The 21,996-nt window shown below is 33.3% G+C and overlaps 1 protein-coding gene across 1 annotated transcript; it reads left to right on the plus strand.

Moving 5' to 3' along the window:
- The first annotated feature begins 284 nt into the window (after positions 1–284).
- TM9SF3 (transmembrane 9 superfamily protein member 3) lies at positions 285–21,207 on the plus strand. The gene is made up of 14 exons (XM_089249344.1): positions 285–507; positions 3,897–4,092; positions 6,176–6,298; positions 8,383–8,543; positions 9,917–9,994; positions 10,189–10,320; positions 10,501–10,667; positions 12,784–12,878; positions 14,593–14,723; positions 15,828–16,036; positions 16,211–16,357; positions 17,089–17,172; positions 19,500–19,576; positions 19,940–21,207. Exons 1-14 carry the CDS (start codon positions 433–435, stop codon positions 20,005–20,007), a joined length of 1,743 nt encoding a protein of 580 aa, XP_089105470.1. The 5' UTR covers positions 285–432; the 3' UTR covers positions 20,008–21,207.
- Positions 21,208–21,996: the final 789 nt, after the last annotated feature.

Genomic DNA, 21,996 nt, shown 5'->3' on the forward strand with positions numbered 1-21,996 from the left:
ACGTACACGGGACTCGTTCCTCCCTCTCCCCCAGACAATCAAAAATTTATCTTTTTAATGCGCAGAAGTCGGGGTAAATGCGGGACGTATGGTCAGCAATACGATTAAATTTATTCGAAATAACAGTCGTCTGCTGATTCTAATTACGATTAACAAAATTCCTGTAACTTTCTTCAAAATTTTAAACATTTGTTGACGTTACAAAAGAAAATGACACAATAAAATAAACAAAAGGGTTGAGAAAAAGAAGTTTATTAAAAAAACTATAACCTGAGAAGCGTTGATTACGGCTCCCTTCTCCTCTGTCCTAAGTGAAATATACGTGTATAAAAGTGGCTATGTAAATAATATTAAGGAGTCCGCCGCCGGCTGCTGATCGTGTTGTTTTTGTTTGATGTTCGACTGTAAATAAATAAGAACTCTCTTACGATAATGCGTCTCTTGTACAACTCAATAATATTCGTCGCTTGTTTTTCGTTCATTGGAAGCGATGAACATACCCACAAGGTGAGTTGTACCGCGATGCATAATCAACTCCTCTTTTTTTGTTATTATTATTACTTTGCTAGGCGTTGCACTATTCATCGCTCAAAGTGCAATTTAATCTCATTTCAAGAAATAAAGTCTTCGCTCATCATATCTTGCTCCATAAAAAAATAATCGTTTTCGCTGGGATTATGTGATTATGAATGAATATAAGCGATATTTAATTAATGATGGTGTGGTGTGTCTGGAAGGTTTGATGAATATTCTTGCTGATATGCTCATTTAAGAGAGGAACTTATTATTTATAGTGCAGCCTTTTTGGACTGTATATGACTATTATTAAAGCTTTAGTCTTCTTTTTTTTTATAGAATTTAGACAACAAATTTAGGTATAAAAGTTCTCATTTATAACTTGGACTTAGCTGTGGTTTTTCCCATTTCCTTCAACCTGTCGCTCGCGAGCACTAAGTATGCTCAGCTCTCTTATTTAATACTCATAAGCACCTGATCAATGTTTCAAACACACTATAAAATTGCGTTCAAGGATTACAATTATGTATATTTCAGGCATGCATATGTCAGACTTGCTGTAAAGGCGGCTACAGATATAACTGCAAGTTTGACAAGCATGCATGTGTGATCTTTTTTGCAGAAGCATGCACAACTTCCCTTTTTTCTTCGCACAGTACAAACGTGTTTGCACAAGCACCAGTTTGTGTGCTGAAGCAATTTACTGGAAATACAGAGACAAATAATCCGGCAGAATTGAGTGAGAAAATGAGTGAATGCCATAAAGACACTCGCTTACATTCATTTTGGTCAGTCATTTGTACACTGACCTTCTCAATTGCTCATTCACTCACTCAGACGCAGAGATCACCGAAGCGTAAAAATTGATACGAGTACCCGCATGGTTATGCTTGTGAAAAAACAAGGCTTGAACGACCTCACTCATACTACTTATGACTCGCTCATACTACTTATGCAATCATGATGCTTACGCCAAATTTTCATACACATGCATCTTGTCAAACTTGCAGTTACATGTGTACCCACCTTACGTGGGTGCTCTTCGTTTGATGCTAGGCAGTGAGCACACGACAGTGCTCACGACTCAAGAAAGATTGAAGACTCCTGTCCTAAAACAACATCATTCTCGCTAACAATACAGTTAAACAAGACCAAAGTAATCACACATGGATTTTTCTGAACGTGGATGGTCCTAAATAATGTTTTTTCAATTATTCCAGAACTTGGTGACCCCTTACCATGTTGGAAGACATATTGTTATGAAATCAGAAAAATTTGTGTCCCTTGAAGGCTCCATTGTGCGAAAAATTTGATCCCAAAAGTAGGAGAGGTTTCTTATACATGGATAGTATATAGGCACATCTTTTCAACTTTTTTCTAAAATTTTAAGGGTTCCAAATATTCAAATTTCCTTATACACATTAAAATATGGTATATACGCTGAATGGTACTGTGCGATGAATGGTGACAACAATCAACTAATGCAGTGATTCCAAACGTGGGCTTTAACGTCCCCTTGGGGGCGATGGAAAGTTCCAAGGGGGTGGTAGAAGCTGCGGGTATAACATAAGATCCTATGGATTAGATTGTGTTGGGGGGGGGGCGATGGGAGAAAAAAATTTCTGAAGAAGGGGGCGATTGGAGAAAAAAATTTCTGAAGAATGGGGCGATGGAACAAAAAAGGTTGGGAAACTATGAGCTAATGGCTCATAAATTGCCAAAGTAATGTAAGCCTAATGTAATTACCATCCATCGCACGACACCATTCAGTGTATATATATGTGTTCCAAAAAAGAAATATTCTATCTGTAATTTGTTTTATAGTTAATAGAGCACTTAACCGGCATTCGAGGGACCTGGGTTTGAGTTCTGGTGGTGGCAGAGATTAAATTTCTTCAAAAATCAGTATCTGTACATGAATAGTCAGTTTTTCAGTATATCTTGTATTTATTGTGCAAGGTAAATAATACGTATACAGACATGTTTATTTGTTATACGACAGAAAACTTGCAGTGATGTCCTGCTTCTTGCCAGAGGTTCTGGAGATATTTGGACATTTATTTCGATGCATGGCAGATTTGATTAAGTCTCAGGCGTAGTTTATGTATAGGGTCTTGCCATACCTTTTGAAAATAGATAAAACAAATAATTATCGCATTTATATTATAGTTAGTGTAATGGTATTTTGTTTTTATCTTGCCATGAGGGCTCGTACAGGGGCCCAGTATGTATGCTTCACTGATCCACCACCTTACTCAGGTCAGCAAGCGCATCATGACCCTTTACCCCTGAATAAAAGACATTAAAAATGAATCTGTGAAAAAACGAAGCGGGAGCTATGCGAGCCGAGGCAACCCTCTGGGGATGACTGGACACTAAATATCGACTTTGAGTGTAAGTGAGAAAAAAATCAGTAATTAGCCTCAAAATCAAAGATGTAAGTAAGAGAAGAAAAAAAAAAACAAAGGTGAAAGTAAGAAGTGGGGAACTAGAGTTGTATGCTACAATAAAACCTTTGTACTGTCACCTGTACACTCTTGCAACTAGGCTAATAGTGGATGCCAGTGTTAACCAGAATCCTAATTTATATATTTAGTTCAATTCTTGAGCATCCACTTGTCATTAATGTGCATGTGCTCTCAGGTTAGACACACAGAAGCTCTCAGGTTCATGGCGCTGACAGGACTCCAGCCCTGGGGCACGGGACAAATACCATCATTGTTTTGTTTTTCATGCTATAAATTCGCTATAGAAGGGCCTGCGAAAATTCTGGCTTGGGGCCTGTTGAAGGTCCCAAGGTGAGGGGTGCATGCTCAGGTCAGACACTCAGAAGTGTATCACTTCTTGTTCCACTGTACACTGAATAAACGCCTGATTTCATATATGCGTATACACAGCAATTGTGCAATGTTTTACAAATGGGAAAAAAATTAGATGCCGACCAAATTTCTTGAGCCAAGCACAATTTTGTTCTCAATGAAAAATGTCTCTATCTTTTTTTAGACTTTTCTGAAACTTTATACACACTTCCTATGTTGTACGAAACACTGCCATGCAATATAAAATCTAGCCTATGTGTCATAGACTCCAATTTAGCAATCATATAGCAAAACTTTCATGTGCCAATACTGATTTTCTATGGAAAATATTTACCAGTTCATAGAAAACTGACTTTTTTTAGACAGTTTTCCTCGGGAAAAAAAATTATGCTTGGCTCCTAAGAAAAATTTGGCTTTGCCTGAATTTTTTTCATTTTTTGTCAAGCCCATGGATTGATATACAACAAAGTTCTTCTTGAAAGTTCAGATTTTCTTACTTTGCGTGCATCATCATCACATTGCTCAGTGTAAATCCAGTGTTTTTTCCATTTTTGCATATAGTATGAAGCTAACGAAGAAGTAGTACTTTGGATGAATACTGTGGGGCCTTATCATAATAGACAGGAAACATATAATTATTTCTCGCTACCTTTTTGTCCTGGACCAAAGAAGAGCATTGACCATTATCACGAGACTCTTGGAGAAGCTTTGCTCGGAGTTGAACTGGAAATTAGTGGATTTGAGATCCGTTTCAAAGGTAAAATTTATGTTATTAATTCGGTCATGATCAAAAATGTCTTTTACTCACCAGTGCTATCAAAACTGTTTGAAATAAACTTCAGATTACAAACTCAGTCTAATAAGCCATTGTGTGAGTGCAGAATGGCTTATGCAGAATTTTCTCAATGGGGGGAAGCTTTCAGGGGGGGGGGGAATATGTTGTTTCTCTACAAAATAACACCATAATCTTGGCTTGAGGAGGGGTTAGACCCCTAACCCCTCTCCCCCCTTTGTGTACGCTAATGTGCGAGGTGTGGTTTGAATGATAGTGGTATTAAAAATTGCTTAAAATCAAACCAGTGTTAGCAGGAGCGGATCTAGATTGATGTCTTGGAGAGGGATAACTTAATGGAAAGAAAGGTTGTAAGTTTGCCACTCGCATGTAATTTGTAGAGGTAAAAATAAGATTATAAACTTTTATTCCATTATTTTTTTAACTTTTTTATAGAAGATGCTTATATAATACTGATATTTTTGTTTACAACTGAGATTTCTTGAACTCACGTTTGAAATTTATTCCATTAAATTTTATACAATTTGCTTTATTCTGTAACTAAAGTTCTAGGCCCCATTTTTGTAATGATCTATACCAGGGGAGTCTTCACCCCGTGGTCCTCCAAGCTTTAAGCTGTGGCCTGCTGACCAATTTGAGAAAACAGCTACTTTGCATGGAAAAACTATGAAACTGCAAAAAAAATTGTTAAAGAGTGCTGGCCACTGAAATCTGTACTGCTTTATTTAGAACTGAGATACTTTCTAGATTCGATACTAATGCTATGTTAGATACTTTGAAAGTGCCACCGTAATGAATTCTTGGACATGGAGCCAAAACAGCTGAGGCCTGTGTGGGTTCTTATAGGCTATATATTTCAATAGGTAAAATTTGGCATCCAAAAAGAAAACATAATTACAGAATTCACAGAAATGCTGAAAAACGCCTCAATGAAAGAAATAATTTTAGACTTAATAAAATTTTAGACAAAAAAATAATTTCATAATTAATGAAAATTTATAATTGTTACTGCCAAAACCCAAAGTTGGCCACTTCGCAAAGTGGCCAGCCCAGTTGACCCAGCCAACCAAACTTTTGCTGGTCAAACTTTGCTTGTCAACTAGCTTTTGCTGGCCACTATACATAGATCCCTACACATCCCTATGATTTGGGTCATCGCCATGTTGGCATATTTTTTTGTAGTAATTATGGTCATTTTTAATTATTATGGTTAACCATAATTATTGTAGCTAGTAGTGAATAAATTACTATACATAATAATGATTGTATGAGTCAAATCTTTTTCTGAATTCACTGTAAGGAAGGGAAGTTTGAATGAAGTAACTGTGTTTATAGCCCTTACTGCAGCAGCAATGATTTGATGCTTTTGTAATTCAGCAATTATGAGATATCTCACATCCTTAACTTATAGTATTTCAATAATGCAGAGCCCAGCTAGCTACTTACAGAGAGGGCTTTGTTCGCAAACAAGTTTTTCATTCCCCTCCCCAACCTGTTCTATCTCGGGGGGAAGAGTCAGCTTTTATTCAAAGTTTAATGACAGACAGTCCCCTCCTCCTTACCTCGGGGTAATATAGGAATATGCATACAGTATAAATAATAGAAAAGGCTAGAGTATTTCTCTCTTCCTTTGTTTTATTATGTGATGTCACATCTGACATCAAAGTTCCTGAAGGATAAGCTTTCTCCCCCATCCTTATGGATCATGTTGCTGTTGAAAAGTGGTTCAACCACACCTACATTTGTAGATGTATGGAGCACTTCATCAGTATTGGCATATTTGCCTAAATTTTTAGGCTTCTTCCCTGAGCTGTCATCAGTGTACTTGAATTGTAATATAGTATATTTTTATGTATACATAAAGTTTTTAAGCCCCTATATAGCATATGTATTTAAGCTTTATTGATATTTCTACTTCAGTTTCAGACAAATCTGTAGAAAATCTCTTCCATTGTAGTGTCTCTTCTACAGCTACCTGTTGCTGTTGTTTTTGGTTTAAAAAAAAAGGTGGTGTGATTTTAATTATTGATGTTTTTTTCACTTGTAGCAAATTCTCCAAAAAATGTCTATTGTGACACAGAACTGAATGAAGAACAGCTTACAGCGTTCATCTATGCCGTAAAAAATCATTATTGGTATCAAATGTATTTGGATGATCTTCCAGTGTGGGGTAAGTCAAACTAGATTTTAAGGGTCTCAAGATTTAAAAAAAGTAATAAAACTTGTTATCAAGCAACTTAGGTCACAAACACAGTTTCTACTGAAAAATTGAATTTTCTGGATGGTATGCCGAAACTGATATTTGGAAAAAAAAGTTGTCTCCTCCTGAAATCGAACCCGAATCCCCTTGCATACCGAAAAAATACCATCTTTTCATACAAAAACGCCAACTGGGGCAAAAATTGCGGTAATTAATGGAGGCTACTCTGACTCCACTCAGCGCTTCACATTACTAATGGGTGTTATAAGGAATTGAAAAGTGTGTCTCTGGTGTATTGGTTATCGCACTTGCCCGGTATATGCAAGGGGATCTAGGTTTGATTCCCGGACGAGACAAATCACTTTTTTTTCCAAATATTAGTTTCGGCATAAAATCCAGAAAATTCAATTTTTCAGTATATTTCAAGCCGGTCTTTTCATACGGTTTTCTACTGTCTATGGTTGATCTGAAAAATAGCAATAATTGTCAAAAGTAAGTAAAATTGCCAATTATTGTTAATATTGCCAAAAAATATTGCTAATTGTGGGTAATAAATTAGGGAAAAAAAAGAGCTTGCAAGGAAAAAATCCCTCTTCATTGTACTGCTAAAATATGCAAAATAATACTGAAAAATATGAATATGCTTGAAATTCTGAGTCATAGAAACCCTATCCCTTTTTTTAATAAGCAAATCCCAAAAACACAGACACATATGCAAATATAAACATACACATAGGTACAAACATAAAAACCTCAAGGGACTTGATAAGTCCTTCCAGCAGGTCTAAAGGGGGTTATAATCACATATTTCAGACAAGCTTTTATAAAGATTAGACATGTTATATTGTATTTCTATTCATATATTTACGATTATGGTATACGTTAAAATGTTAGATTTCTCATTTTGAGATTCATAATCATGGTTATATAATTACGTATTATGAATACATTTAGTGCATTACTATAAATCTATCTGTACTTATATGCACAATCACAACCATATACATTTGTTCATCATTTTACAGTTTCTTTTTCTCTTTTCATACACAGAGCACAAACCTATTTTTATATCTGATTACAGCATATTTGTTAAAATCATTTCATAATCATTATTTTTAACAAAGTCAAATACTATATAATTTAGGTTTTTTCTATTGCTAATTTGATTTTCAGTATAAAATAAGTTTAAAACTTTAGCGGCTATGTAGGAAAAGCTCTTTTTATACAGTGTTTTATTAGGCTTCGGTACCTGAGATACTCTATTGTATCTACCTGTGGTTCTATTTCATTTTTTTGTTAAATATTTTTCATTTACTTGTGAAAATTTTATCATTCTATGTATATACATATTTTTTTTATTTTATACAAAAATTGCCATGTTTTCAAGACAAATAAATTCAATTGGTGGAATGGTCGACGCGTTTCGGCTTTTCAATGGAGAGCCGTCATCAGGACCTCGTGGTCAGAATTCACACGACTGAGTTGTGGAGGGGTGATGTTTACGTCTGGTCGTCCGAAGAGTTCGCCTTTGTATTTGCTGCATCCGAGTGGTCTTTGGATGCGAATTGGGGAGCCATCTGTTGCAAAGTGTTGAAAGTTTTTTCACGACTGAGGTTAATAAAGCCTGTCCAAGCTGACGAAATGGGTGGCGTGTTTCTTCCATCACCCCTATGGCCCTCTTCGGATGACCAGACGTAAACATCACCCCTCCACGACTCATTCGTGTGAATTCTGACCACGAGGTCCTGATGACGGCTCTCCATTGAAGAGCCGAAACGCGTCGACCATTCGACCAATTGAATTTATTTGTGTTGAAAACGTGGCAATTTTTGTATAAATTAAAACCAGGCAAAGTTTCTCATTTTTGTGATAACATTCTATATATGTAGTTTTGTCTTAGAGATATAGTGTGGCACTGTATTTTCGTATTATCTGTTATTATTTGATCATGATACTTCATAAAAATTTCTTTTCCTGAAACATTATCACAAGCATTATGTTAATTCAGCCTTATGGTATTTATATTTATGTCTTTTTGTTATGTCTTTAAACAGGAATTGTTGGCGAATATGAAGAATCTGACAATAGTTTTTATTTGTGGACTCATAAAAAGTTTGATATCGGATACAATGGAAACCAAATTGTCGACGTCAATTTGACAAGCGAAGCTAAAGTAAAGCTTGAGAAAGGGAAGAAAATTATCTTCACATATGAAGTAAGTTTGGTAATTTTTTACTCTTATTATAAGCATGCATATGCACACACACAAAAAAGGGCAACTGTACCGCTTGTCATCAGAGTAATTTACTAATTGAATGATCAACATCGTTTATTTATTGCTTAGTAGCTGAGAGATACTCACCTCTGGTTTAACAGGTTTGGGTTTGAGTTACTGTCATACACTATGACATTAGCTGTCAAGTCTCCCAGATTTTCTGGGAGGCTGCAGAATTTCTATCCCATCTCTCAAACTCACAAAAATTTCTTGTATCTCCTGAATTTTGAATGTGATTTCAAAAGATCCCTATTTCAAGGGAAAAAATATTTTTCCCAATTTACTTGTAAAAAGTATGTTGCTTTTTCCCCCTCAAAAGACGTCACATGTATGTGTAAATTGTCACTATCACACCAAAATATGAAAAATATTTCATTTTGGCAGAGGAGACATAATTTGCCAAACAGCAAGCATCAGTTAGGCTTCTAAACAACTGAATTGGCGAGATGACTGAAATTTGTGATGACCAGATGTGTCATCAAGTCTGTATTGTCCTGTTTTTGAGCCCAATGATGATTTTTTGTTTGCCCTGATTTGATTTGTGTAAATTAAACTAATTGTTGGCTATGATACTGACTTTGCATTAATTAACTATGGCCAGCACGATGTCATATTTTTCCAAAGGCAAAAAAATCCCTATCATTTTACTTTCATTTATGAAAAGACACTACTTTGTTTTTTTTAATATCCTTTTTATATTTGTCTGCATACAATTTTTTTATAGAATTTAGATCCTCACGAAAATCTCCCTAATTTTCATTCTGCAAGGCTGAGAGCTATGTTATGAAAAACTATACAATACAATACAATACAAATACAACACCACACAGGCAAATTGCCCAACGAGGTGGCTAGTATCAATTTCTCGATGTTCATTTTCTCCAGTGTATTTGCATGTGTGTTTGTGTTAATTTAGATTTATTGGTTCTCAATATTCAATTTATTTTCATCACAACATAAATTTTCTATGTAATGCATTTTGTATTAATCTTTTTCATGCATTTAATAAAAAAATAAAATTTTGACAACATAAGATCACTCACATTTTTCCCTTAGAATTTCTCTTTTCAAATTTATTTTTTCATTTAATGAATTCATTTTGTTTCTTTAAGTATTTTGAAACTTCTTCACTGTATGTGAAATTAAATTTCACATGAATCAATCATTTTGGCTAAATGATTTTTTTTAACTTGCGAACAACTTGGTTTTTTCAAGGTTAATTTTGCCTAGGATTAATGGTATACTATATTTTGGTATAAATATGGATATAAATACGTCAAAGTACATATGATGTTCCTCTATTATTGATCTAGGTTAATTGGAAGCCATCAGTTATTAAATTTGAAACCCGTTTTGACAAGTACTTAGACCCCAGCTTCTTCCAACACAGAGTAAGTTAGCAAAATATGTATTTTTTTTCTTATGTTTTCCCGATTATAAATTATTGATTTTTTTACTTGATTTTAAGTCTACTGATAAAACAAATTTCTTTCATTTCAAAAAATGTCCTTTTTTTTTTTTTGTCGTAAATGGATAGAATGTGAGATGTCAGAAAATTAATGTTTAATGTTTTTTTTGTTTTTAGATTCATTGGTTTTCAATATTCAATTCTTTTATGATGGTCATATTTCTGGTCGGTCTTGTAAGCATGATTTTGATGAGAACTCTTCGCAAAGACTATGCACGATATAGTAAAGATGAGGAGATGGATGACATGGTATTTCATATATTTGTATTTTTTAAATTTATTTGTAAGATTTATATAAGGAAAATATATATATTGCTGTGCAGGTAAAAAAGTGGAGGGAATACTTTTTTATATATATTATATATATTAAGTACATTATATTATCAACAATGTATAACAAACAGCATAAGTAAAAGGGTTTTTTTTCAGGAGAGAGATTTGGGGGATGAATATGGATGGAAGCAAGTTCATGGTGATGTTTTCCGCCCTCCTTCACATCCGATATTATTTTCAGCACTTATTGGCTCTGGCTATCAAATCACCGTAGTTATCTTATGTGTGATCATCTTCGCCATCCTTGGAGAACTTTACACAGAGTAATGAAACATTTATATATATGGTAGAATCTTGATAATCTGGCCTGTCTAGTAATCAGGCATTCTTTAGGCAGATTTTTTTTTTGAGCATATATATATATATAGAAAAGGAAAACATGTCACTGCTTGTCTTTGCACAGAAGCTTATATTATTTGAATGAGCTTTTTCAATTGACTTCCAGTAATCCGGCACACCCTCTGTCTGATATGTGCTGGATTAGCGAGAGTCTACTGTACTTAAATTATAAAATCTGTTCTAACAAACAATAGTTATCGATTCATAATTTTTATGCATTGATATTGTCATTGTGGAAAATATAAAGCTTTTAATTTTAGTTTTTAATTGAATCATGAATATTTGTAGCTGTCCTACACCAGTGGATATTTCTGAATTGTAGTATTTTCCTTTTTATGCATATTTCCTTATTTGTACATAAGATCATTGATCAAAAGAAGCTGAAATGGTGAAAAATCTGTCTTAATGGAACTTTTTGAGGAAAAAAAACCTTTTCATTATAGCATTTAGCTCCAGTCAGTTTTTGTTTTAGTTGAATGTGTTTTAGCTTTCCTAGAAAGTGACGAAAAGTGAAATCTTTTTTTGAATCTTTTGTTGTGAAGTTTTATTTTGGTGAATACAAAAAATAAGAAGGGTCAACACACAGTAATGTATGAAAAAAAATCTTTATTTCCATGATGGAGTTATTGTGTTTGCCCTGATTCTGTCTGACACCAGTTTATCGCTACACACTGGTGACCCGTGAAACTCCTTAATATATTTTAAAATTTCTTATTTAAATTTTATTATTGATCTTGCAAAAAGAAATAGATGCCTGTCTCTATAAATTACATTATGCAAGACTCCCACTTGTCCTACTTTTTTCCAAATCCTATCAACAAAATTTGTGTAATTGATTTTAATTGTGGAGGGAATCATTGATATACTGGCAAGTATTACAAATGTTATAGATTGCAATTAATGATTCTGCCAAAGCAGAGAAATTGTATGGTTTTAAATTTTCTTTTGGGGAGGGGGGGGGGGTGTATGTGGAAAATTTTTTTCATTTGCTTAGTTTGAAGGTTCAACAAGTACAGTAGTGATTAAAAACTTCTGCGTGGATGGAAAAAATAATTTTGTATTTACTACTTCATGGTCTTGGATAGTAACTAACATTCGTCATTTAGCCGCCTGACAGTCGAGTGGTTAGGAAACTAGCTTTTCACTGTGCAGGTCTGGGTTTGAATCCTGGTTCGGGCATGGATGTTTACTAACACTAACAAATTCCCTGGATGGATCATGCTGATCCCTTGGGAATACGTGAGGATCCCGTTGTTATAAAAAAAAATTATCTTCTGCATTTTTAGGGCATGCAGAGGCATTAACAATATTTACAATATGCTCAGCAAACAGCTAGAAATGAAAGTGCTTCATTTGTCAAAAATGATTACACTGGTCAAACCTTGTAATTTACACATTTTACACTGTGCTTTTGGAAGTGGTCTTGAAAGAGCGTCATATTCTTAAACAACTTATATGTGGGGCGCGGTAGCCCGGTCGATAAGATGGTCGCCTAAAGTACCAAAGGATGTTTAGAGGTGTCGCGAGTTCGATACCCGGTTCGTCCTTGTCAGAAAACTTTCCTGACGCAGGGGTACAAGAAAGAAAAAAACGGCGACTTGACCGCAGAAAAAAATTGCTACCGCAGGGAGTCCCCCATCGAGGGGTTAGCGCACCAACCTCTCGACGAGTATAAAAAATAAGCCTGCCGTTCGGAATCGGCAATAAATTGTAGGTCCCGGTCTAATTAGCCCTCGTGTGCAGAAAATGACCGTGGTGCGACAAAAATGATCAAATGATCAAATGAACTTATATGTGTTCATTGTTGAAAAGAGTTGACGGACTGGACTCTGTGGAAGACACCAAATTTTTTTTTAAATGAAAAAAAAAGTTTTAGGGATTGTCAGGGGCGGTACCCTTCCCTCGTTCTAATTTTTCTCCTACTTTTTCCTTTTTCTAATTTTTTTGAGTGGAGCCCTGATTATGTTATCAGTGTAATTTTGCTTGCTATGTATCATATGAGTATATGCCACACTGATTGTTGATTCTGTCACATCACAGGCGAGGTTCCTTGTTAAGCACATCAATTTTTGTATATGCAGCAACATCTCCTATCAACGGATATTTTGGTGGCAGCTTGTATGCGAGAATGGGAGGTAAGACTTTTTATTTTCCTTCAAAGCATTACAATTCTGGAGTTCTTTGGACCCATTATAACTATACAACAAGTTTTAAAGCATTTAGTTGATTTATGAGAATGCAGAACATGTTGAACCAATCCAATTAGTTCTCATGTACATGAAATGACAATGCTGTGGCAACGAAAAGTGATCAAATGAAATATCTTTGTCAGTCATTAAAGCTTTGTCATTTAATGCAATATTTATTATGCCAGGGCTTGATAAATCCCAGGTACCAGATCGTCATGGCAGCTAGAAAATTAGTATTTGTGCTTGAAATTCTCCATGAGTGATTGCTAAATTGCAGTCTATGGACAACAAAATTTTGTGATTTCATGACAGTTTGTTTTTTAACATAGCAAAGGAATATCAAATCCCAGAATAGTAAAAAACCCCATTATTTAGGACCTTTTTTTCTTGAGCAAAAACTATTCTCTTGGCTCCTAAGAAATTTGGCTGGCTCCTGAGTTTTTCTTTGATTTATCGAGCCCTGTATTATGCATGAGCTTAAGTATTTTTTTTCTGCTAAATTTGCTTTGTCAAGTTGACCAAATAAAATTTCAGTTGAACAGATTGTCCGCTCGTGTGTGAACAATTCAGAAATCTATTACACATTTTTTTTTAATCAATCTTTATTGAACTTTTGCATTTATATTAAACCAGACCCAAAACCTGGAAAATATACTTTGTTACGATTTTGATAAAACTAACTTTAAGAAATCGTGAACACAGTCTGACGACATTGGCCTTCCATCAGCTTCAACATTATAATGACAGTTCACAATCATGAGGAAAATTGTTATTGTATAATGAACTTCTCATTATAAGTGAATTTTTGGGGTTTTTTTTGCTCTGTCAGGTTATGAAGTTGTAGAAAATTGCTGCTTTATCTGCATTAAAACGTTTTTTAGATTCTTTGTTCTAAGCAAATGAACAGAACACTAATCGTAAAATTAGTTTTTGTTTTCATAACAGTTGATTCATTAAGACATTTTCTGTAGAATTTTGTATTATCAAAGTGATTTATTTGACCTAGCAAACAATTAAAATTCTCAATTATTATATGGCTGCTCACTTTCATGGCTGTATGAACACGTAAAATAAAATAAAACCGTCGCATATCTTATGTATACCTAGGTATAGTGGGGAAGCCCAAAAATAAAAAGAGAGGGATTTAAAAATTTGATTTTTCTGTGTCCATTCTTTATTAGAAAGACCTAAGTGTAATTTTTATGAGGAGCCGTTCAATTCTTGAATAGAAAGAAGAGAAAACTGACATTTTTTTTAGAATTCTTTTGACATTATAGTGAATGTTTCCTAACTCACGCTGTAACCAAATATTTTTTGGATCTTTAACATTAGCTTGGACAATCACTTGCCAATCATTTGTTTTGGTGAGATTCTCTTCATAAGCAGTACTTGTAGTAATGAGGTAATAAGCTCTTCCCACGTGGAACACCAATGAATGGTAATGATGATGTTATAATGGACCTTTACTGCATTTCTGGTGGTAAAGATTTAAAATTTATGGCTACATATCTCGTGAACTTTACTAACATGAGATAATAATACCAACATAAGAATATTTGTGATAGGAATGATTGCTTTAAAAGTAAGAAAGTTTTTAATATTCATAATTGAACTATAAACACCATGGTTATGGATCTAATTTTATTTTATTTATTTTCAGGTAAACGATGGATAAAACAAATGTTGATCAGTGCATTTTTTCTGCCTAGTCTTGTATGTGGCACCGCCTTTCTCATAAATTTCATAGCTATTTATTACCATGCTTCAAGAGCAATACCTTTTGGTACCATGGTATGCTGATTTCTGTTTTCATCATGTTATTTTCCAAAATATGATCAATATTCTCCTCTACTTATATGTTAGAATAAAATATTGGTGTTAATATTAAATGTAAACATGGTTTTTTTTTGTTTCACATTTTCAAAATGTGCCAATTAATATTTTTATAATTGGAGTATCACAATGAGTTAGATGCACAATTAGTTTAATTGTGTAAACTTTAATAACAGTTTTGAAATTTAATAACAGTTTTGAAATTTAATACAGTTAATATTGAAATATTTCGAGTATTATCTCAATAACATCAATTTGAAAGGCTCTACTCTCAACTATTGTCTGTATAAACTTATTTGTCTCATTACTCCTACCTCTAAAATAGTTTCCATCTCTGTTCCCCCCATCCCTTGTTTCTCCATGCTAAGTCAAATCATAGGATTTTACATTGCATCTGTAACTTCTACCGCCTCCCAAATTCGTTCAATTGCCCACTTTGGAAAAAAACTAGTTTAGAGTAAAGTAATGAAACTGGTGGTCATCTCTAGAGGTTGTGTGAGGACTGCTCACTCTTCTACACCTAAGCATGTGGGAGGGTTTAGTGATGGTTCTGTTGAAAGAATCTGCAGAAGCCTTGTATTAATTAAATCTAGTTTGAAAATTTGTGATCCTGAAATTATTTAAGTTTGGGCTTGACAAATCAAAACAATATTTAGATGCCAGTCAATTTTTTTAGGAGCCAAGCAGGGTTTTTGTTCAAGAAAAATATTTGTAAGTAAAGTTTTTAGACTTCTCCAGAATTTAATAACATCTTCCTATGTCAAGAGAGACTGTAATGAAATCAGAAAATTTTGTGTCATCATTAGACTCCAATTTAGCAATCAGGTGTGTAAAAGTTTAGGCTCCAATACAGATTTTCTAGTCAGCTTGAAATTTGTTAAGCCCTGGTTTAGGTCAACAGAAAAAAACATGATTTTTTATAGATGAAGTGTTTTATACAGGTGGCAGCTGACTTGTTAAATTTAACAATAAGGTCTTTCCATATTGTCTGTTGAACTGTCTCATTGATATTTATCTTATGAATTAATTTAAATTGAAGTTTGATTTTTACGTTTTCAACAGGTTGCGGTGACGTGCATTTGCCTTTTTGTCATATTGCCATTGACTCTGGTTGGTACTGTATTGGGTAGAAATCTCTCTGGACAACCAGACTACCCATGTCGTATCAATGCTGTCCCAAGGCCAATACCAGAGAAAAAGTGGTTCATGGAGCCACTTGTCATTGTTTGCTTGGGAGGAATATTACCTTTTGGCTCCATATTTATTGAAATGTAAGTGTCCCCCACCCATCATCTCAGGTTTTTATTTATTTTTTGATTCTCGCTGCCATGTCTGAATGCAGGAGAAAGTATTTTTACTCATTTATTCAGTTGTTTGATTGCATTTAATATTGCTTTATAACATCAAATGAAATGTTTTATCGTGTTTTACTCTCATTTGTTCAGGTATTTTATATTTACCTCTTTCTGGGCGTATAAAATATACTATGTATACGGCTTTATGCTGCTGGTATTCATCATCCTTGCAATAGTAACAGTGTGTGTGACAATTGTGTGTACCTATTTCCTCCTCAATGCTGAAGATTACAGATGGTAAGAGACTGAATTCTTCAGTTTTTCTGGTCATTATATTGATTTTGAAGAATTTTAGTTAGGGGTCATTCAAGTATTAGGTCAGCATCGAGGGGGAGGGGGGGGGGTTTCAGATTTGCTGACTTTTTATGACACGGAGAGGAGGGGGGTTTGAAGTTTGCTTATGTCATCAACCACCCCTTTTTGATGATGTGAAATATTCTAAGCTGCTGACGAAATTTTGCTCACAGGGGCAGGGGAGGGTCAGTGTTTTTCTGACTTTTGCTGACAAGGGGGGAGGGGGGTCAAAAATGGCTGAAAATCTGCTTACATAATACTTGAATGGCCCCTTACATAAATTATTCTCAATATAGCATTTAAAAATAGCATTAACAGCAGCAACTTTCATCTTATTGATTTGTGTCTTTTCTAGAAGTATATCCTATTTCGTGGTCGGTTTCCAGTTGACAGGTCCTTGCACTATAAAATCAAATCAAACTTAATCAAGCTTCCAGTATTGTTTTAAATGTCTTTCATAATTCTATTAAGATTTTTTCTGCATGGTATTTTTTCAATAAGATATTAAAAATTATAAAATTAATTTCACAACCATTACATGATAAAAATTTTGATGTAATGTTTCTCTAAGATGCAAGGGATCTTCAACAGATTTTTATTTTATTTTTTTCTATCTTGTTTTGGCTTCATTTGTCAAATATAAATACTATACTGAAATATTTTTTATAATTCAGGCAATGGACAAGTTTTCTATCTGGTGCTTCAACGGCTGGATATGTATATATGTATTCATTTTATTACTTCTTCTTCAAAACAAAGTAAGTTGAATATTGATTCCCTGGTTCATTCACTTAGTTTGAAATCTTTTTTGAATCAGTTTTTAAGATAATCATTTGGTGAAATCATCTCAGCATGCCAGTTTTCTTGAATTTCGAGCTTAAAAAAAATATTTGTGAGGAATTCAAACTCTCTAAATTTGAATACAAAACATTTTGAGTGATATGTTCATGTGTGTTGCTTATATATATACAGTGAAAATCCTACATAACGATAATTTACCTATATTATCATCATCACTCTCTGGGCCCAATGTACTTTTTACAGTGTTAATATAATATAAATCCTTTATAGGGATACATTTTCTGTGATCCTTTGAGTATTGTTATATAAGAGTTTCACTGTTTAAATATATGTCTTGATGCTTAAATTTTAGAATTGATTTATGTTATTGTTACTCGATGAATATACAAAATTTTTACTATCATCATTGCTAATTCCTTAACTTATGGGAAACTTTACAGAAAATCCTTCAAATGTTGTTACCCATCATCCTAGAAGCTGTTTGTATATATTTTCTTGAAAAGTTGCAAAATTTTTCCTGGGTTCTATAAGTAAAAAAATATTCTTACATGTTACACAAAAAAAAAAAACGAATCCATTCTTCTGCGACTGAAATTGTCTAAATTAACTGCGCTACAGCTAATTGAATTGACTAGAGAACCCTTTTTATGGGAAGGGATATTGTATATTAAATATATACAATACAGATAATTTTGACTAATTATCAAGAGCATTTAAACAATGCATAATGTTATGTCATCTCAAGAAAATCATGTTGTTACACATAAAATCTTTTATAAGGCTCTTTAATAATCTCTTCTCAAATATTGCTATGGAATGTACATAAAATTCAATGCTTTGTATTTCAGTCAACTTTGGGCATAAAACTGATTTTTTTTTTTTTTTGGAAATATGACATGTGAGACCAGTGTTATCCAAAAAAATAATTTTGAAGAGCAATTTCACTTTTCTCCAAAATTTTAAGAGTAATTTTGAAAAGGGGGAGGTATATTTTTTATGAAAAACAGAAATAATTATCGGGAAAAAAAAGCCCTAAAATTTGAAGTAATATTTTTCACTCTTTAACAAAATTGGGAGTGAAATTGAATTTTTATGTGTCCGTTACACATCTGCATGCGTATTGGCGAACTTCTGATTGGTAAGAACTTCTTAATCTGGGTCTTACTAAAAAAATACATGCATAGTTATATGTTTGTGTAATATATATAAGTTTTGTAACTTTTAAAAAAATATTTATAGGGTGTGGTTGACAATATGTGAAAGATTTTTTTGTAATTCAATGTCTGTTTAAAGACTTGATATATGTCATTAGGATCACAAATTACCTTTTTTTTTAAATTATCATTCAGTTTATCTTTTTTTTTTTATTTATCTTTATTCCTGACGATGTCAAAATAGCTAACGATAAAGTTTTACTTAACCAGTCAAAACTGAGTGACACCCTCTTTGACATTTAAAGGGGGGGGGGGCAAAATTACGGTTTTGCTTCTCCCTTTTTTTGCATTATTTTTTCCTTTGTGTTCTTGTGCTGATGAAAATGGGTTTTAGGTTTCAGAATATATATATATTGCAAGCCTTATTCTGGCTTACTGGCTTAAACTCTCGTTTAGAATCGATAGTAATAAAAAAGTATTTCTCTAAATAAGCACCACAGTGAGTAAAAACATTTGAAAAATATTTATGAACTTAATGTTAGTGGAATATTTTTCTATCTATCTTCTCTCATTTCACAAACATATACAGCTGAACCCTAGTATAGCTGCCAATTTAGCGCCAACTCTGCTCAGCACCAGAAATTTTCTGTAAATGAATCTTCCAGACATAGGGTCACAATAAGGTTGAACAGTGATCTGATTTCATGCCAGAATTCTTCAAAATATATGGTGGTGTTAAATTGGGGTTCAACTGTATTCATTTTTATTTGATGAGCGTTTTTTTTTTAAATCATCAATAGCTTACTAAATTCATTACTTGAAAAGTAATTGAATAATTCTGGGTGTGTTAAAAGTGATAGGTAATTTCCTTCAGTGTTGGTGGGCTTGCTTTTTATGAGTTTCTTTAGACTTTTTTTTTTTTTCAAAATTAAAACTAATGCTTGCTATTAACTGCCAGCTTAGAAATTATGGTTTAAAAAATGTAAGCATGGTGGCTGTTCTTCCAGGAAATGTGATTCTCTCTGAGCATCTTTGTTATAATGCAAAAAAGTTTGATAGTTGACACTGTATGGGCATATAAGTAAAACTAATAAATATATCAATTAATTTCATGTATTTTTCCTTTGCAGAATGTATGGGCTGTTCCAGACTGCATTTTACTTTGGTTACATGGCCCTGTTCAGTTTGGCTCTTGGGATTTTGTGTGGTAAATGTTTATTTTTATGATTTTATTCCCCTTTCTTCTTTTTAGAAAAGTTACACTAACCAATAATTGATTGCAGTCGTGTGCATCATGATTTTTGTATTTTAGTTATATTAACACATATATTGGTAGTTTATTTTCATTCAAATTTTAATCAAATACTGTATTTTAACGTGTATAAGGAACACCCTTTTTGCCAAAAATGTGGTCTCAAAAATAGGAGTTTCTTATACATGGATATATCTTTTCAACGTTTTTCCAAAGTTTAAACCCAAAAAGATTTGGGTGGGGTGGGGGGTTCCCTATATATGTTAAAATACGGTAATTACAATTCAGCTCAATTTAAATTTTTTTCCATTTTTTCAGGTACATTTGGTTTTGTTGGAACAAGCGTATTTGTAAAGAAAATATATTCTACAGTGAAAATTGATTGAATATTGGACCGTTTGTTTGATTTGACTGTAAAGAAGAGGCAGCCTTTTGCTGCTGTGGTCATACATCTTTGGAACAACTGGATGATCATTGCCATATAATTTAATATATATATATATATATTGACTTGGTGACACTTTTTTATGTCTCTTATGTCAGAATTCGATGATTGCCTGTGATAAGATTTATCCCCCATTTCTTTACTTTTTGCATTATAAGGGTTATTTGAGAATTTTTAAACCGACGATTGTTTTCCCCCTTTTTTGTTTTCATATCTGCATTATTTCCCTACCTAATTATCTACCAATGTATTTATTTTGTTGGGTTTCAATACATATTCATATTCGGTGAAAGGTCTTTTTTTATTGTACATTTGCATATACCTTGTGCATATTGATGAACTAGTCATCTATATAAGAATTTTAAACGTATGCAAATTATACTTTTAAGACAAAATTGTTTTTCTTTCCTTTCTCTATTTTTTCCTCCGATATTGTTATTCATTGTTAATGTTTTGTTTACTCGCAAGTCTGAATGATACTAGTAGTAGACCGACTTTTCTCGCTCTCTTTCTTATACAGTCAGCAAGACTGTTTCCTGATCATGTACAAATGCAAAATTATAATAGTGGGATTTTTTTCATTATTATTTGTTCAAAAGTAACTTGATCATATTGTGCCAGGGCCAGTCTCATATTAGAACAAAACTTAATCCGAACTAATCGTGGTGTTTGTCTGCAGAAAACATAAAAGGTGCTCATACATATTTGCGTCATGATTTGAGAATTAATTGGCTTGAATATTACATTTCATTTACGCCACTCACTGTCAAGAATGATTTTTTTTCAATCAAAATTGCTTTTAATTTATTGAAATCAGGATCATTTTGGAGGTTTCTGTCATCAATCTTATTCATGCCAGCATTAAATTACAAATAATTTGTAGATCATGATTATAGTCACCTTTTTTTTAAGAAGGGAAAGAAATATGGAAAGTTTTTCTATGGTACGTATGCGTTCATCTCTCACACTGGTGTAAGTGTAAAATATTATAATATTGCATGTAAACACGGTTGCAAATGCTTATTATTAATGATAATAATAGTGTCACATTTGTAAATTTTTACAAGATCCAGCTCACCTTAATGTTGTGTTGTAAATGTGAGATAAACATTAAAAGCGAAACAGGAATGTGGATATAATACCCACAATTGTGTTGTTATTTGTTTGTAAAACAAATTTAAGAAAATTTCTTCCTGCATATAATCCACAGATTATACATTAAAGAAAATCTGAATTCCTTAGTGTGCATTATAGACAGCTGTGTACAGTCAAACTTGGTTATAATGTCAACTCAGTGCTATAACACCAATAACTAGCTTTCCCCACGCTGATTCCTAGGGAGAGAATGTTAATGAACATTGCTTATAATGTCAATGAAAACACTATGAACTCAGATATAACTACATATTTTTCATCAGTTTTGCTCTGATTTTTTATGGCACTTTCCCAAGAAATTCTCAGAATCACAGCTTATCACATTATAGGAATGTTTGTCTATTTGTGTTCTTTTAGTACATGTTTGACACTCCAACTTGTTTTTCTCATTGACATGACCTGTGTATGGGACATTATCATATTTTCCCCGCTACTTTGTTATTTCCAATTTTTTCCTTTATAAAAATGTGTTTTTTTCCGGGTTTCTCCAACAAAACTTACTTTTAAGTCTGAATTTTCTAGAATCGATGATAAGAGTAATTTAGATAATTTATGAATTGTGTTACAGCGAATAATTTATTATATAATATAATTGTGTTACTGATAGGGATGTGTAGTTCATGAACAAACTAGTCGGGGAAAAAGAACTGTATGTAGTGGTCTTCATTTTAGTGTTCTTTACCCCCTTCACTACCTATTGGAATGCGCATTCACGATCCTTCCCGCAAGCTGAACGTTCGAACTCTGAGGATAGAAATTCAAATAGAAACCTTTT

This window comes from Pholcus phalangioides, unplaced genomic scaffold (genome assembly GCF_987345545.1).
Source record: "Pholcus phalangioides strain wild (caught in Gottingen) unplaced genomic scaffold, Ppha-v1.0 ptg000022l_1, whole genome shotgun sequence".
NCBI classification, from domain to species: domain Eukaryota; kingdom Metazoa; phylum Arthropoda; class Arachnida; order Araneae; family Pholcidae; genus Pholcus; species Pholcus phalangioides.

Excerpts from the sequence above, each read along its gene's own strand:
- TM9SF3 (XM_089249344.1), top strand. The coding sequence starts at position 433 with ATGCGTCTCTTGTACAACTCAATAATATTCGTCGCTTGTTTTTCGTTC. Across the intron at positions 508-3,896 it reads GCGATGAACATACCCACAAG|TATGAAGCTAACGAAGAAGT; the intron begins GTGAGTTGTACC and ends TTTTGCATATAG. Across the intron at positions 4,093-6,175 it reads ATTTGAGATCCGTTTCAAAG|CAAATTCTCCAAAAAATGTC; the intron begins GTAAAATTTATG and ends TTTCACTTGTAG.